This window comes from Halichoerus grypus, chromosome 7, assembly GCF_964656455.1.
Source record: "Halichoerus grypus chromosome 7, mHalGry1.hap1.1, whole genome shotgun sequence".
NCBI lineage: Eukaryota > Metazoa > Chordata > Mammalia > Carnivora > Phocidae > Halichoerus > Halichoerus grypus.
In genome coordinates, this window is record NC_135718.1 from 154051889 (window position 1) to 154068129 (window position 16241).

General features: G+C 57.2%; 1 protein-coding gene and 1 long non-coding RNA gene across 5 annotated transcripts in view; both read left to right on the plus strand.

The window, feature by feature from the left end:
- MEF2D (myocyte enhancer factor 2D) overlaps positions 1–4474 on the plus strand; it is a 30573-nt gene extending 26099 nt beyond the window's left edge. For all 3 annotated transcript variants that reach the window (XM_036118274.2, XM_036118277.2, XM_036118275.2), the window contains 2 exons: positions 330–639; positions 845–4474. In XM_036118274.2, the coding sequence (XP_035974167.1) occupies positions 330–639; positions 845–856 (322 nt within the window). In that variant the 3' untranslated portion in view covers positions 857–4474. The remainder of the gene's footprint in view (positions 1–329; positions 640–844) is intronic.
- A 5350-nt stretch (positions 4475–9824) lies between these two features.
- Positions 9825–14395, plus strand: LOC118523151 (uncharacterized). Of its 2 annotated transcripts, none has more exons than XR_013450007.1 (4): positions 9825–10658; positions 11128–11242; positions 11703–11997; positions 12288–14395. It is a non-coding gene; the product is annotated as an uncharacterized LOC118523151 (long non-coding RNA). The 2 variants fall into 2 exon arrangements; XR_013450006.1 differs by having other exon boundaries at positions 10257–10658; positions 11923–11997.
- Positions 14396–16241: the final 1846 nt, after the last annotated feature.

Below are 16241 nucleotides of genomic sequence, written 5' to 3' on the forward strand. Positions count from 1 at the left end.
GAGGGTGGGAAGAGGAGGCTCCTGTCGGGAGGGAGCGGGGTGGCCCTCTCGAGGTGCTCTGTCACCAGTGGACAGCACGGGACATGGGCTACTACGGCGGCCTGGGAGCCCCTCCCCAGCCAGCCTGGAGCACCAGGAAGCCGTGGGGGACGCGGGAACAGAAAACTAACGTGGCTGCTTCCCTTCTTTCCCCTCTTCCCTCACTTGGCCCCCCTCCTCCCGGCTCCTCTCTGTCCGTGTCCCTCCCCGCCCCACCTCCTCCCTCTCCCTGCCGGGCCCCCCATCCCTTCTGTGTCCCGCACCTCCTCTGTTTCTGTCCCGGTGCCCAGCCCGGGCAGCCCTCTGCCTCACGTGGGGGCCGCCCTCACAGTCACCACCCACCCCCACATCAGCATCAAGTCGGAGCCGGTGTCCCCCAGCCGCGAGCGCAGCCCCGCGCCGCCCCCTCCAGCTGGGTTCCCAGCGGCCACCCGCCCGGAGCCTGGCGATGGCCTCAGCAGCCCGGCCAGCAGCTCCTACGAGACCGGGGACCGGGACGACGGACGGGGGGACTTCGGGCCCACGCTGGGCCTGCTGCGCCCAGCCCAGGAGCCCGAGGCTGAGGGCCCCGCCGTGAAGAGGATGCGGCTCGACACCTGGGTACTGTAGTGTCACCCCTCCCGCCCACCAGTGTGTGCTGCACCCCGGGACCACCCTCACCCCGAGCCCCCACCCGGGAGGCCTCTGGGCCACCTCCACAGCCCCCCCCGCTGCAGGCCCTGGCCCTGCGGGGAGAGGGGCGTGGGGGACGCCCAGCCCGCGGCCAGGGCCCTGACACCCCGCTCTCCATCTCCTCTCTCTGCAGACATTAAAGTGACGATTCCCAGCCCCCTCCTCTCAGCCTCCCTGACGAAGAGTTGACAATCTCACCGCCCACCCCTCCCGGCCCTGGGCTCCTCCCGCTCGACCCCCACTTCCTTTTGTGCTCCGTGTCCTGTTGACGGTTACATTTGTGTATAATTATTATATTATTATTATTATTATTATATTTTTTTTAATTTGGATTCTCGCTTTGGAGAGGAGGATGCTCCTGTCCCCTCTTTCTGCACCCCCCGCCATTTTACTGGCTGGGGGGGCTCTTTTTTGCGGGAAGGGGGACACTTTGCACGTTGTACACATATGCTGCAGGAGGGGGTGGGGAGCCCGACAGGCCTTTGGGACAGGACGGGTGCCAAGCCCTGCATGCGGAGCCCTCCCACCCCACCCCCAGATAGAGGGAGATAACCAAAAAACCTACCAGGCCACAAAACCCCTTATAATATACTGAAACCCCAAAGTCGGCCTGATGGGTGGGTTTGTGTTTCAGGGGGCAAGTGAGCCCAGGTTCTGAAAAGGGTCTCTGCGTCTGGGCTATTCCCGTGGCCACAGGCACATGGGGTGAAATGCCCAAGCTTGGCCCCCCAGTGCCCCTGCACACACACGACACTCTCACGGATTCATGCATGAGCTGCACCCCCAAGGTGTGGGGGTGCTGGCCGAGCCTCTGGGCTGGGAAGGCTGCCTGGGATTCGGAGGCCGGGGGCAGGGTTTGAGGTAGGGGGCCCCTCGGAAGCACATTTGGAGAGAAAGACGGAGAGCCATGAGGACGGGCCGAGAGCTGGGGTGAGGGGTGACTCGGGGCCCCCTTCTGTCCCTGGTAGTTTCTCTAAGATATACAGTGCAATAGCTCCCCGTCCCTGGGCTGACACCAGCCCCCGAAAGCAGGCCACAAAGTGCAGGGAGGACGGGGCGGGGGGACAGCTCCAGTGAGGTGGCTCAGCAGGACCGGCGCCCCGGCGTCCAGGGGCAAGTGTGAGTGGGGGCTCTCTCTTCCTTGCACGGACACATCCCCAAAGGAGGGACACTGGGGTGGCGTGAGGGTGGGAGGCCCGCCTGCCTCCTTTCCTCCTGGGCCCTCCCCAGCCCCCTCCCAGCTCCTCCCGCCCCGATCCCACCTCCCTGGTCGCCTACCTCCTGCCCCACCACCCCCGGCAGCCCACCTTCCCTCTTGGCTACTGTAACTGTAAATAGCAACCTTTGGAAAACGTTAGCAGTGTAACAGTCCAGGAAACTGTTTTTTTTGTTGTTGTTGTATTGATATGAAATGAGATTCTATTTTTGTCAAAGTATATTGTAATAATAATGACTCAAGCGGCCCGTACTGTACAGATGAGACTCTTCTGCTGTTGTTCTTGCTCCCCGCCCCGCCCCTCTCTGCTGGGACCTCAGGCTGGACCCCAGATCAGACGGGAGGGGGCAGGCCCCCAGCCTGCCATCCGGAGGGGGCTGGCCCGAGTGGGCAGGTGGCGTGTGCAGGCGGACAGGGGGTCTGCCCCAGTCCTTCCCCTGCACCCAGCTCCTCTGCCCCAGGGGCGCATCGCTCCCTGGGGGTGTCATCCCAGTAGGACAGTAGACGGTAGACAAGGCCCAGCTTTGCGGTCCTGCCCCTGCGACCCAGCCGCTTGCAGTATCCCGACACTTGACGCAGGGAGGGAACCAGAAGCAGGGGTGTATGTGACCACACGTGCACCTGAGCGTGTTCGTGAGGGCATCCGGTATCTGTGTGTGTGTATGGTGGCGTGGACGTACCGGTGTGTGTCTCTGAGCCCATCTGGGCCTATCCACGGATCTGTGTGAATCGAGCTCCGAGGGCATGTCCGTGTGTGCACGTGCCTGGTGTTTGTGGAGGGACAGTGGCCGCTGGGCCGCACAGCCCTGGCTTCCAGCTCCACACCCCTCCAGCTTGGCCCCTGCCCCAGTCCACCCTCCGCTTTGACAGGTTTGGACCACAGTTGGGGGGATCCGGCAGTTGCCCCCTTTGCCTCTCCCTGGGGCCCTGCCTCTCCTGGGCTCCACGCACAAGTGGCCACCCGGTCCCCGGTCCTTTGCACACACGCAGCTGCCCTTCCTGCTCTTCCCCCACCCCAGTCCTGCTTTCAGGGTGACACTCATGATTCTCTTCCTTCTTGAAGCTTCTTCTTTGGGCCGTGATCCTTCCTTACTCAGAGTTTAAGCCCCACCTGCTGATTGGGCACACAGCATGTCCCAACCTACTCCGTGGGTTCCTAGAGGGAGTTTGAAGAGTCGACGAGACTCCATCAGGGCCTTGAAGTACGCCAGGGTATAGGCTTGCGCATGCATGCGTCCCCAGAGCCTTGCCCAGTGTCTGGCACGTAGTTGGTGCACAGTAAATGCCGAATGGGTGAGCGATAGGTGCTCAATAAAGCTCGAGTGACTGGCTTTCCCTTCTCAGGCTGTTCCTGGCAGCAGTCCGCCCACCTTTGGAAGCTGGGCTTGGCCGCCACTAGACACACGGTGGGGACGAGAGCCCCTGCGGTTCACGGTGCAATATTCACCAGTTTTGCCCTCTGCCTTGTAATGGCAAACCTGGCTTTTGATTACCGTGTGTGTGTGTGTGTGTGTGTGTGTGTGTGTGTGTGTGTGTGTGTCCTTCCTCTCTCCCTGGGGGCAGGGGGTGGGTCTGTGAATGAATATGTGACATTTCTGCAATTCAGTATCCCAAGGTTTCTCTTGGGGGTAGGGGCTCCTGGCTGGCCAGACGCATGGGTCCCTGGGAACCCAGACCTCAAGGGGGGGGGCTTCATTTCTTCCTCTCGCAAAGCCAAATTTGCCTCCACCTACTCCTTCCTCCTAAGAACTGGGCGTTTGCCAAAGTAATCACTGGAGTCATCCCATGCCCCTCCCTTCCCCAGCCTTCCCACAGCTTCCAGGGACAGTGGGCAAGAGGACCCTCCCATTCCACTGGGACGCACCATTCCCCCCTCCCCAGCAGTGCTCTCAATGCAGCAAGACTGACCCCCGACCTTTACCCAGCCCTCCCCACCTTGGACAGGAAGGAATTAATGCACCTTCTCTTGATGATTATTTATTTGTTTGGAGAGACAGAAATGATGTAAAAGTGTATCTAGAAATATCTATATCTATATATTTTTAACTGACTCTTTGGAATCCCCTGGGGTGGGGTGGGGGTGAATTTAGGCTTTCGTAGAGGAGAGGAGACCTGGAGCCTGGGAACTCTTGTCCTCTCCTCTGCCACCTCTGTCCACCCCCTAAGCGATGGTGGAAGGCGTGGGATTTGTGTGGGGGCAGGGGGCTCGAATGTTCTATGGAGAATCTGGATTCTCTTTGTCTTCCCCATTCAGGTCCCAGAGGGAAGGGGGAGAGGGAGGGAGGCATGGAGGTGCCCCCCCAAACCTGACAATCACCCACACTCCTGGGGCTGCTCCTGGGTCCTGGGCAGGGCGAGTCCAAGTGTGTGGCTGTTGATTTGTTTTCAATATTTCTTTCCGTGCTGTATGGTGATGCTTTCTTAGTATTCTACACAATAAGAAGACAAAGTCCTCGGGATTCTTATGAGTTTTGTTTGAAAACTCTTTCACTATATTTGTTGTAAAGAGGTTTACTATTAAAAGAAAAAGAATACACGTTTCTGATACTTGGGCTTGGGTTCTGGTTTCTTTGGCGCGGTCGGAGGAGAGGACCGGGTGGCCCGAGGGTCCGCTCAGCATGGTGGCGGGGGGTGAGGGGTGCTCCCAGGTCTCAGGTGGGCGGTTCCTCCAGGTGCTGTCAGAAGCAGAGGCCGCCCCACGGGCCGGGGTTGTCCTGGGGGAAGCCACACGGGGGTTCCTGGAGCTCGAGAGGCAGAGAAGCAGTGCCCTAGGCCAGGTCAGGAGCAGGGTCATGGAGGGCAGGGCTCCAGCCACCATCAAGAACTCACCGTGGATCCTGCTGACGCGGGCCGCCCTCTTATCCCTTCAGGGTGCTTTAACGGTGCCAGGGAGCCTCTCCCTGCTCTCCGAGGGCACCCCCGAGGGCCCCCCAACCTGGTGCCGCCCTGCCGGAGGGTCAAATGCGGCGTCTGGCTCGGCCCCAGCAGGGTGTGCACAGGCCGGCGCTGCTGAAGCACAGAGGGACGCGGGGGCGTCTCCAAGTGCGGGAAGTCCCCCTGTGGCGGGGTCGCGGGGGTCGTGGGGGTCGGCCAGTCCCGGTGCTGGCGCCCCGGCTTCCTGTCTGTACGATGCAGCGATTTGTACCGGCCTCCCTCCCGGGGCCACCGCGGACCGCACCTCGCTGCTCCCTCAGCTGCGGCAGAGAGAAAGGAGGCGCAGAAGGGCTTCCCCGTCCTCCAGATGCGCCCCCGCCCCGGCTGCCCTGCGCTCGCCCCTTGGAGAGACGGCCTCCGGGTACCCCAGCCTGGCCCTGGCGGGGTCCTCCCTCACACCGACGCGTGGTGGGCACGTGTGTGCAAGGAAGCCCGGCCGGCAGGGCGGAAGGCAGGGCACTTCTGCGGCGGGGTCCCTCTCATCATTTTGGGGGACGCCAGGGGCCACGCTGTGGCACGGAAGCAGCTCTGAGGAGAGGCCTAGGGGACAGAGCAGAGGCCTCCCATCCACAGCCCTCCATAGAGGTCCATGCCTCCCCAGACACGGCCAGGGCGCCCCCCACTCGCAGGACGCCCCCGTGCCCGTGAGGCGCCCTGACGCGACACCGAGTCCCCAGCAGAAGCCCCCTCCCTTGTCCCTCGATCTCGGTCCCTGCTCCGTGTGCTGGGTGGGCGTTACTGTTGCCCCCCGGTACTTCTGTCCTCTTCCCCTTCCTGCACGTGCACACTGCTGCCCAGTCACCGTGTGGGCATGCCACACTGTCAGGGCAAGTCAGGCGCGTCCCTCCCGAGAGCAAACTGGTGCGTGGCTGTCCGAGTGCTGTCCCTGCTGTGTGAGTGGCCGAAGCCATCAGAGGGCCCGGGTCACTAAGCTGCCTCCAGGTGTTACCACCGTGGACTTCGTGTGAACAGAAAATAAGCCCCAGAGATTCACAGAGATCTCCACAGAGATGGTGTCTGCAACAGAGCCTCGCCTCTCCAGACTGGTGGAGGGCCCACCCACAGCCGCACAACCTGGGCGCCCCGTTCACTGCTGCGCCCCTGCGGGGGGCGCCGGGATCTCTGCACGGGATGTAGTCCGGAACTGGTTGGCCCGCTGGTTCTGCCCCTGCGTGGTTGTGCGGCCGGCCGTGGGCAGTCTCCCCAAGCTGCTGTAGGCCTGCCCTTCCGCGGCCCGTCCTCCCCACTGGGGGGCAGCTCTGCTCATCTGACATGGCAGCGTGCAAACTCCCCGGCTTGGCTCCCAGGGCCTTCAAAGAGCCAACACGACCTCCTGTTCAGGCGTCGTCTCTGTGTCCTGCGGCGCATCCCTTGGGCCCTAGACCAGCCAGGCAGCCCACTCCGCGTCCTGACGGATCATTCGGTTCTCTGCTCCTGCTCTCTTTCCGTCCGAAATGCAGCAAACGTGCATTAAGCACCTACTCTGTGGGAACCCTCTGTTAGGCCCTGGAAACAGAGAGAAGGCCAGGCAGCTCACAGCTTAGACAAGAGCCAAGTGAAGCAACAGCTGACCCTTGAGTCAGCGGTCTGCAGTAAATGTCACATAGGAAGGAGATGAGTGCACTGCGGGATCAGACTTGAGGCACACCCAAATCCAAGCTAGGCGACGCCAGGGGAGGCTTCTGGGTTTGAAGACAGTAGGTGTTCCTGGGCCAGCATGGACAGGGAAGACATTCCTGCTGGCAGGAAGAGCATGTGGTGTGCTCAGGAGACCTCAGATTGTGCTGCAGGTCAAGGGAACAGCAGGGAAAGCAGAGGAGGGAGGCAGAAGCCTCACCGTGAAGGGCCTTATTGCCATGGTTTGGGCTTTATTCTGCAGATGTTTGGTCTTCAAATGGATTTTAAGTAGAAGAGGGACTTGGTCAGATCTGCATTTCAGAAAGCTCCTGCCAGCGCAAGCTCCTTCCCACAGTGGTGCGGAGGGCCAGTGGGGGGACCAGTGGGGGGACGCAGAGGCAGTGGTGCTGAGGGCCGGGAGGACCAGCGGGAGGGCCAGTGGGGGGACGCGGAGGCATGGTGTGGGAGGACCAGTCAGGATCCTTTACAAGTGAGAGGGTGAATTTAGCAAATATTATTAAATTTTATTTTATTTTATTTTTAAAGATTATTTATTTATTTATTTGACAGAGAGAGACACAGCGAGAGAGGGAACACAAGCAGGGGGAGAGGGAGAGGGAGAAGCAGGCTTCCCGTGGAGCAGGGAGCCCGATGTGGGGCTCGATCCCAGGACCCTGAGATCATGACCTGAGCCGAAGGCAGCCGCTCAACCAATTGAGCCACCCAGGCACCCCGCAAATATTATTAAATTTTAAAGATTTTGTTTTTAAGTAATCTCTACAACCAACTTGGGGCTCAAACTCACAACCCACAATTCCAAGATCAAGAGTTGCACACTCCAGGACTGAGCCAGCCGGGCACCTCTTGGTAAAGATTAGAGGTAGAATTATAGGACTTGGAAAATGCCTGGTGAAGGCAGAGGAGGAAGGAAAGGAAGGAGGATCAGTGGCTCCCACACTCATGCTTGGAATTCCGACTGGGCGGTGGCGCTGCAGCCCCGGGTCCGTCTGCAGGGGAGGTTTTCAGACTGAGTTAGAGGCACGCACGGAAGCCATTCGCGGCATTGGTAGATGGTCATCCTGTTCAGGCCTGCGGGTACATCACCCGGTGCGTAGGGAGGTTTTTCTGAAGAGGGAAGTTATTCATGGTGTTGGTCACCCATGAAGTCCACCTCAGGACATGGGAACTCCAAGGACCATGAAGGGAGGCTGGGGGCCGGGCAAGAAGAGGGCCACGTCTAGGCCCTGAGCTGCACACGGGTATTGGTGTGGTGTAGGTGAAATGAACCACAAATGTAGTTCCTGTGATCTCCTGCCTTTACCAAAGCCTTGCTTGACTCACTAGTCTTATGCTAATTTTTTTTTTAAGTTTATTATTATTTTTTTAATAATGTCTATATCCAATATGGGGCTCCCACTTACCACCCTGAGGTCAACAGTCGCACGCTCTCCTGACTCAGCCAGCCACGTGCCCCTAGCCTTGTGCTGATCTTGAACAAGGGAACACTCACTGGTGCGTTCTCTGGGGGCGTCAAGGGGCGGGGAGGGGGATACAGGTGCTCTGCCCCCAGGAGTGGCTGCAGGGCTCGTCACAGTGGTCAGGGGAATGGGAACCTAAGGAAGAGGTATCTGGTTCTAAAGGCCCAACTGTTCCTTCATAGGGACACCCAGTGCAACCTTAGAGGCTGCTGGCTTTCTTTTGATAAGGGAAGATGACACTTCTCAGTTAGGTACCTGAAGGATACGCCAGAGGAACAAAAACCATTCTTGATCCATACTAAGGGCTCGGTAAGTGTTAGTCCTTATTTTTATTACTGCTACTTGTCAAAGACATGAGACTGGATGACTTACTCGGGTAAGAGGAGGTCTGTGGGCCCAAACAGCTCTACACCTATTTCTACCTTTGAAACCTGTCCTACCATTCAAGATTCCCACTCCTACAATTTCCCTCCATAAAGCTTTTCCTGACTTCCCTGCCTTCCCCCCTGGCTGAGCAGTGTTGGGAATATGACCCCTTCTTTAGAGTACCCACCTCATCCTACCCAACGTGGAGGTACTGCTTTCTATTTTCTACGACTGGATTGAAAGCTCCTTTTAAAAATGCACTGGGTAGGGGCGCCTGGGTGGCTCAGTCGTTATGCGTCTGCTTCAGCTCAGGTCATGATCCCAGGGTCCAGGGTTCAAGCCCTGCATCGGGCTCCCTGCTCGGTGGGAAGCCTGCTTCTCCCTCTCCCAGTCCCCCTGCTTGTGTTCCCTCTCTCGCTGTGTCTCTGTCAAATGAATAAATAAAATCTTTAAAAAAATGAAAATAAAAATGCACTGGGTGGCTCAGTCAGTTAAGCATCTGCCTTTGGTCAAGCCCTGCTTAGCGGGGAGTCTGCTTCTCCCTCTCCCTCTGCCTGCACTCCCCCTGCTTGTTCTTGCTCCCCAGCCCCCAAATAAATGAATAAAAATCTTTAAAAAAAATTAAAATGCACTGCCTCATCCGTGTTTGTCTGGCTCAGTGCCTGGCGCAGTATGCCTTCAGCCAGGCTAGACGAGAACGTGTGCTTTGTACCCTGCAGAGTGCTACAAAGCTGAAGGATTTTTCTTCCAGGGTGCGGTGACTTTCTGCAGCTTCTCCTCTGCTCTGAAGCTCCTGAAGGAGCACCTGATCAACAGGGCTGAGGAAAGGTGTGGGTTCGCTTCCCGGGCTTAGCTAAGGGGCCACTGAAGAAGTCGCACCCACTGGGCTCCCATCCCCGAAGAGGTGGCTCTTGGAGGCAGGAAGCAGAGGGTGGTATCGGATTGTTGCAGCCAAGGAGGAGGCCAGGCCAGTTCGCCGTAGCTCGTGTTCTTCTGACTCATTCCTCAGTCCCATGGGCTGAGTAACTTCTCCAGCCTTGTGATTGTGGAAACGTTTCAGGAACAGCTAGCGGATGTGAAAAGGTCACAAGCGACCAACCCCAGGCTCCGAAGTGGCTCCTACTGGAGTGGCTACAGAGCGCTTATTTCTGCCCGCAGACTTCCACCAACCCTTCACAGCTAGGAAACCCGCGGGCCCAAAGGCACAGCCGGCTCGGGGCTTCTCTCCACCGCGCCTCCGGCAGTTCCCGGCTGGAAGGTGCCGGGCAAATCGGCCTGGGCGCCCCGCGATGACCGCTACGGGACCGTCTGCATTGACCCTCTTCGCCGCACACTCGCTTTCCCGCGCTCGCAGGCCCCTCTCGGCGCCGGGTCGGCGTCCCGCGAAGGGCGCCCCCCGCCGCCCCGGGGCCGCTCGCCCTCCCCGCGCAGCCGCCGCCACGTGCCTCCCAGAAGCCGGTGACGCGGCCGCGCCGGGCCCGCCCAGCGGGAGGTCACGCGGCGCCGGGCCCGCCCCTCAAGCCCCCGGGGCCGGGCGCCTCCCCGCAGGCGGATGGGGCGAGGGGAGGCCGGAAGGCGCGCCGGGCAGCGCCGGGCACACAGCAGGTGCTCAGTAAACGGCCGACTGGCAGCTGCCCCGTGGCCACTGCGGCCAGTGCCCTTTACTTCGGCCTGCCACCCGCCCACTCCCCCTCCCCGCCACGACGCGGCCACGAAGGCAACGTTAATCGTTAAGCGGCGGCTGGGCCCACACACATTCTCAGTGGGCTCGTCCACACTAGCGCGGACGCGGACAAAGACCCAAAGCTCCGCCCAGCGCCCCCACTGTGGGGCGGGAAGTGAATCTTGAGCCTCACTCGGTTGGCCACTCCGATGACGGACGGGGTCCTCAGCCAACCGCAGCCCGGACAAGACGCATGCGTACACAAAAGCTTGAGTCCGAGATTGGGGGAAAAACGCCGCGGGCGCACCGCGGTGTCTGGTCGCGCGCGGGCCTGGAGCGGCGGGTGCGCATGCGTGACCCCAGCACCGCCTCCTTTCTGCGCGACCGGCACCGAGATGGCCCAGTGGGGGCGCGGGCGGCGCGCTCAGCCGCGGAGTCCCGGTGGAATCTCCGTGCGCCGCGAGGCCGGGCGGCGGTGCCCGGAGCGGACCCCGTGGGGAGGAGCCCCGGCCAGCTCTGCGCGCAGAGGCCGCGGTCACGGGCCAGTCCGCTCGCTGGCGGGGACCCCAGGGCGCCCCGGGAGGCACCAGCGGAGAAATCCCGGAGCGCTGCAGACGTTCGCAACCATTTGTATAACCTTCAAAAATAAGCAACACAGCGTTAGGTGTATGTGGTAAGACGCTGTGAAAAGTCGGAGGAAGGGTGAACAGGGCGTTCTTGAGTAGTTGGAGAGGTTGGGGGTGGGACGCGGCGGGACGGGGGGCTGCCGCTGGCTGCGCTCTCCTAACTGGGTGAAATGGTAGGTTCATGGGTGTTTCACTGTGGTTTCAGCGTAATACATGGGATGCTTACTCGTGCATGTGTGCAGTATGATTTAAAATGGGCTTGGCGGGCGCCTGGGTGGCTCAGTGGTTAAGCCTCTGACTCTTGATACCCGCTCAGGTCATGATGTCAGGGTGGTGAGATCGAGCCCCTCATCCGGCCGGTGGGCAGCGTGGAGTCTGCTTGGGATTCTCTCTCACAAACAAATAAATAAATCTTAAAAAAAAAAAAAAAGAGAGAGTGGCATCACCTCCCCTCCAAAAAAATACACAGTTGGAGAAAAAGGAGAAAGCCTTACCTATGTTACGCTTGGTTTCCAGAGCACTTCTACACGTTGTATCAGTTGATTCTCACAACAGATAATTCTCTCCATGTGCAAGATGAAGAAACAGAATTGAAAGTTAACCTGAGGCCAGCAGGACAAAGACAGGAAAGGTGAGTGTGCAGAAGACCGGTGGGGAGCCCCGCACGGTTTAATCTCCAGTGTGGCAAGCGCTGTGCCTGGGACAGAGAGCATGGTCAGTAAGCACTTGCTGAGTAGGTGAGTGACTGGACTTTCTCATTACGTGGGTGCCCCGTAGTGAAGGGAGCTACCCTGAAGGCAGGTGGGTGCCCGCACAGCAGCTGGCTGGCCACTGTCAGGGTCAGGAGCCCCAGAGAAGCTGTGTTCTCTCTGGGCGAAGTTTGGATACAAGTCCCTCTAAGGCTCTGTGAGTTTGTCAGTGACGGAAGACAAGACCATATTAAGATAATAAGGTCCTCCCCCGCAGTGGTGGAAGCAGTCACCAGAGAAAGGCCTGGATAAAAGACAGTTTGAAGGGAAAGCTGTTGCAGAATAGGTGTGAGGGGTGTTGTAGGGGTGTGTCCTGTTGCATGTGTTGCACGTGGCTGCCAGACGCTGACCCATCCCAGCCGGAAGAATGGTGGAGCTGCTGAGTGGGTAAAGCAAGGTCATAGATGGGCAGTGATTCAGAAACGCCAAAGGAGAGTGCTCCGGACAAGTCAGGGCCGAAGGGAAAGAGCACCGGAATGTGAGTTAGGAGACCCGGTTTCTAGGCCTGTCACCTTGGACAAGTCACTTCAGCTGTCTGAGCATTTTTCCTCCTATGTTAAAGAACGTCTGCGCACAACAAGAACTAAAGCATGTGCCCTAGCCCCTTCTCAGGAACGAGTTAAATCGACTCATACAGGTAAATACAGATTTCCATCACTGGGACTTTGTTTTCTTCCGTTGTCCCATAATACGTTCGTGGTGCTGGGACTCCCGTGTTTTAGTCTGTGTGCATGTGCGGGAAGTTGGGGCTGACCCAAGTGCCTGTCCCCCGCAGTGCCTTGCATGAAGTCGGAACTCAGGAGATTTGTGTTGAATTGCACAGGAGTGTGTGGTGAAGGAGAAGGAGCATTGTTTAATCTCTCTGACACCTATGTTTCCTTGTTTGTAAACGAGGCTAGTTAACCTTAAAACTCCTTTGGGCTCTAGAGTTCTGTGATCGGACTGTGTTCTGTGGATTGAGAAGACTGAACCGTCTGATCTCTAAATTCCTTTGCAACCCCACTGTTGAGTGATTTCGTGGTGCGGGGTTGCGGGCAGCTTACAGAAGCCGTGGTTGGAAGGGAAACTGCGGAGAGCGCTGAGAACAGAAGCAACACCCGGTTATCCAATTGGAGAAGGAGCAGCCTTGGCGAGCGACGTAGAAGGATGAGTCTGAGGAGCAGGAAGGAAAAACAGCGTGGGTGTCAGGTCCGATGCCCAGGGGAGCCAGGCAGCCACGCTCTCCCCGCCGGGGGGCACTGCCACGTGTGACGGGTGGTGGCGACTGCAGAGCCCATGCCCACCCGGAGCCAGCCCACTGTCTCTTCCAGTTCTTGAGATGAAGCTGGAAATCTAGATTTTTATTTGAAATCTCATGATTTTTAAGTGTTGAGCCCCAATTCAGATTATTTTAAAACTCTGGTAAAAAAACAAAAACACCACTCCACACCTCCAATCCCTGGTCCTTGGTCTCTGTGGCATGGTACCCGTGGGGCTCTTCCCACCCTCGGTCCGAGAGTGCTTCCGTCCAGCTCTACTGGAAGTGTCCCGTTCCTGTCCACACCAGTGCTCCGATGTCCGTGCCAGCCAGCCCACCACTTAGCCCCACGCTGTCTTCAGCTTTCGCCTTGCATCTCCTTCACTCTAGAAGCTTGCGAAGTCTTTCCACATCCTAAAAACCCTGCTCCGTTCTACGCTCCCTTCCAGGGACTGTCTGGAAAGTTCTTTCTTTTCCCTTCTCCAACAGATTGCCGAACAGAATCAGTTGTATTCTGCTGCCTCTCTTCCTATCATAAGTTGGCTTTGTTCCTCCGCTCAGTGCCATTTGAAGTCAGCCTTCGCCATCCCACTGAAGCCCTTCTGACCGGGGCAAAGGTCTCTGGCTAAATTCATGGAACTGCTCCAACTGGGCTCAACTCCTCATCCTCAGAGATCGAGTCTTGTCCTTTTTAAAATTTTATGACCAAACCGAGAAGTGTTCCATCAGTGTTTATTGAACCAAACCAGAATGTGTTTTCAAGAAAGAAGGACAGTCAGCATCATCAAATTTGCAGAGAGATCAAAGTCTGTGTTGGCCAAATGAAGCCCACTGGATTTTAAGAAAAGGAAATTGCTGGCAGCTTTTGAGGGCAATTTGAGCAGAGAGAGCTGGGAGATGTGTTCCTGTAGTTCCTGAGAAAGGGGTTGTGCAGGGGTGATGGGGGGTCAAACTTACATACAGACGATATGCACACGTGTACAGATGACACACGAGAGGAGTTTGGCGCTGGGGGGAGAGGCACAGAGCACGAGTACTGGAGACGTGAGCGCCACTTGAGATTGAGAAAGCCCCGGCGTGCTGAACGTGCGCGAGAAGGGGTAGCTGAGAGCGCCCGTGGGGGACGCTGCAAGAGAACTGACGGGTCAGCGAGGGGAAGGGACAGCAGGTGAGAAGTCTCCGAAGCAGGCAGAAGGGCTGATCATCTCTGGACTGCGTCGCGGGCTGCGCTGGGGCGGGAGAGCCCCGTGCTTTCCGGCGATGAGATGCGGGCAAGCTCGTCTGCAGGCGTGGGGCCGCGGGGCTGGACGGGGACCTCGGGCCATCTCAGAGCCCTCACTCTCGGCCGTGCTGCTTTTGCTCCCTCTGTGTCGGTTGCTGGGGACTCTGTCTTTGGCTGCCCTCCCTCTATGACGCCCTGTCAGGGAAGTGTCTGTGCCTGAGGTTTAAGCCACCTCCATGCTCGTGACTCTGATTCTATGTTTGTGACCGAAAGGTCTCTCCTGAGCCTCCCTTCTGTGTGTCCAGCATATTTCACCGGCGGCTCCATATCTTCATGCCTGAAACTGGTCATTTCTCCTTAATTCTTCATCCCAGCTAATGGTCACAATAATTTTGCAGTTGTCCAAGCCAGATACGTGTTTTCACCTCCCTGCCCCTCTCCCCCCATCACCCACGTGTGTATAGGTAGATATTGAAAAGAATAAGAACATACTTGTATTTTGTGTACTGTGTTTTCTTTTTTACTTACTACTGTCCTGATCATTTTATCATGTCAATAAATGCTTTTTTTACATTTTTAGTGGCTGCCTAGTATTATCTCTTGCACACGTACTAAAGTCTACTGCCTTGAAAATTGTTCCCTTTTTTCTGGGTGCCTGGGTGGCTCGGTCCCTGAAGCATCTGCCTTCGGCTCAGGTCATGATCCCAGGGTCCTGGGATCAAGTCCCACGTCGGGCTTCCTGCTCAGCGGGGAGCCTTTTTCTCCCTCCCCCTCTGCTGCTCCGCCTGCTTGTGCTCTCTCTCTCTCAAATAAATAAAATTTTTTTTATTATTTATTTATTTATTTATTTATTTATTTATTTATTTATTTTTAAGATTTTATTTATTTATCTGACAGAGAGAGAGACAGCCAGACAGGGAACACAAGCAGGGGGAGTGGGAGAGGGAGAAGCAGGCTTCCCGTGGAGCAGGGAGTCCGATGCGGGCTCGATCCCAGGACCCCGGGATCATGACCTGAGCCCAAGGCAGACACTTAACGACTGAGCCACCCAGGCGCCCCAAGAAATAAAATCCTTTTTTTTTTTTTTTAAGACTTTATTTATTTATTTGACAGACACAGCGAGAGAGGGAACACAAGCAGAGGCAGAGTGAGAAGCAGGCTTCCCGTGGAGCAGGGAGCCCGATGCGGGGCTCGATCCCAGGACCCTGGGATCATGACCTGAGCCGAAGGCAGACGCTTAACAACTGAGCCACCCAGGTGCGCCCCGAGAAATAAAATCTTAAAAAAAATTTTTTTAAAGCAAATAGTTATTAAAAAGAAAAAATTGTTTCCTTTTTTATATTATACATAGCACTGAACATATCTGTACATATCTTCGATTTCCTTAGATTTAACACTTAAAACTGAAAAGAGGACAAAGGAGTGTGACATTTGAAAAGCTTTTAATACATATTGCCAAATTGGCCTTCTAGAAAATTGTCCCAGCAGTATATGGTCCACTCTGCCTGTACCTTTGCTAGCATTGGATATTAATATTTTTATGCTTTCTAATTTAGTAAATTATATCTGAGCCTCCAGCTCTTAGCCCCCATCTTTCTGCCCAATGCCCCCAATTTCCTTCTGTGGTCCCACAATTGCCCTGGGGACACAGCTTACTTGGAGGGCAGAGGGGAAGGTAACACCCGGGTTCCCATAGGACGATTCTCAGTCTTCCACTCTTTGCTTAGGCTCTTGTCCCACTTTTGCTACTCTTGTGCACAGGGCTTTCTTTTCTGGTGACTCTTGGGGATCTTCCCTAATCTCCCTAGTTTCCTAACTCCCTGCCTCGGGAAGGAAGTTTTTCCTCGCTGCTTGTTCCGGCTGACCCTCCAGGAACGCCGGGGTGCTGCCCTCCCCTCTGGAACCTTTGTGTTTGGCCCGCGCCCGCTCCGGGAACCGTGGTACTCTCTTCCCTTTCCCAACAAGCAGACATACCCCAATCTCTCCTATCCCGGGAAAGGATATCTCCTGTCACCCCCCTTCCCCTCTCAAACTGCTGCCTTCTTCTTCCTTTGCCATCAAACTTCTCCCAAGAGGAGTCGGGAGGTGTCTGTCGATCCTCATCTGCCTGTCTGCGTTCCAGCCCCGTCTTCTCTCCTGAAACCACAGTGTTCAGGGGCCCAAGCATCCTCAAAGCTAGTGGGCGGCCGAGTCTCTCCCCCTCCCTCCAGTCAGTAGCTTGTGACGGGCGGTGCCCTCGCCGCCGTGGCGAGGCTGTGTCCTGGCCGCGTGGCTCTGCCCTCCGCGTCGTGCCCCTGCGACAGGCCGGGTGCGGCCCTCACGTGAGGCTGACTTAACTGTTCCGAGCCGGCTATGAGGAGACCAGTGGAGAGCGGTCGCACTCCGTGAGCCTGGTTGCGCTGAGGCCTCTGGGGGGTATTTC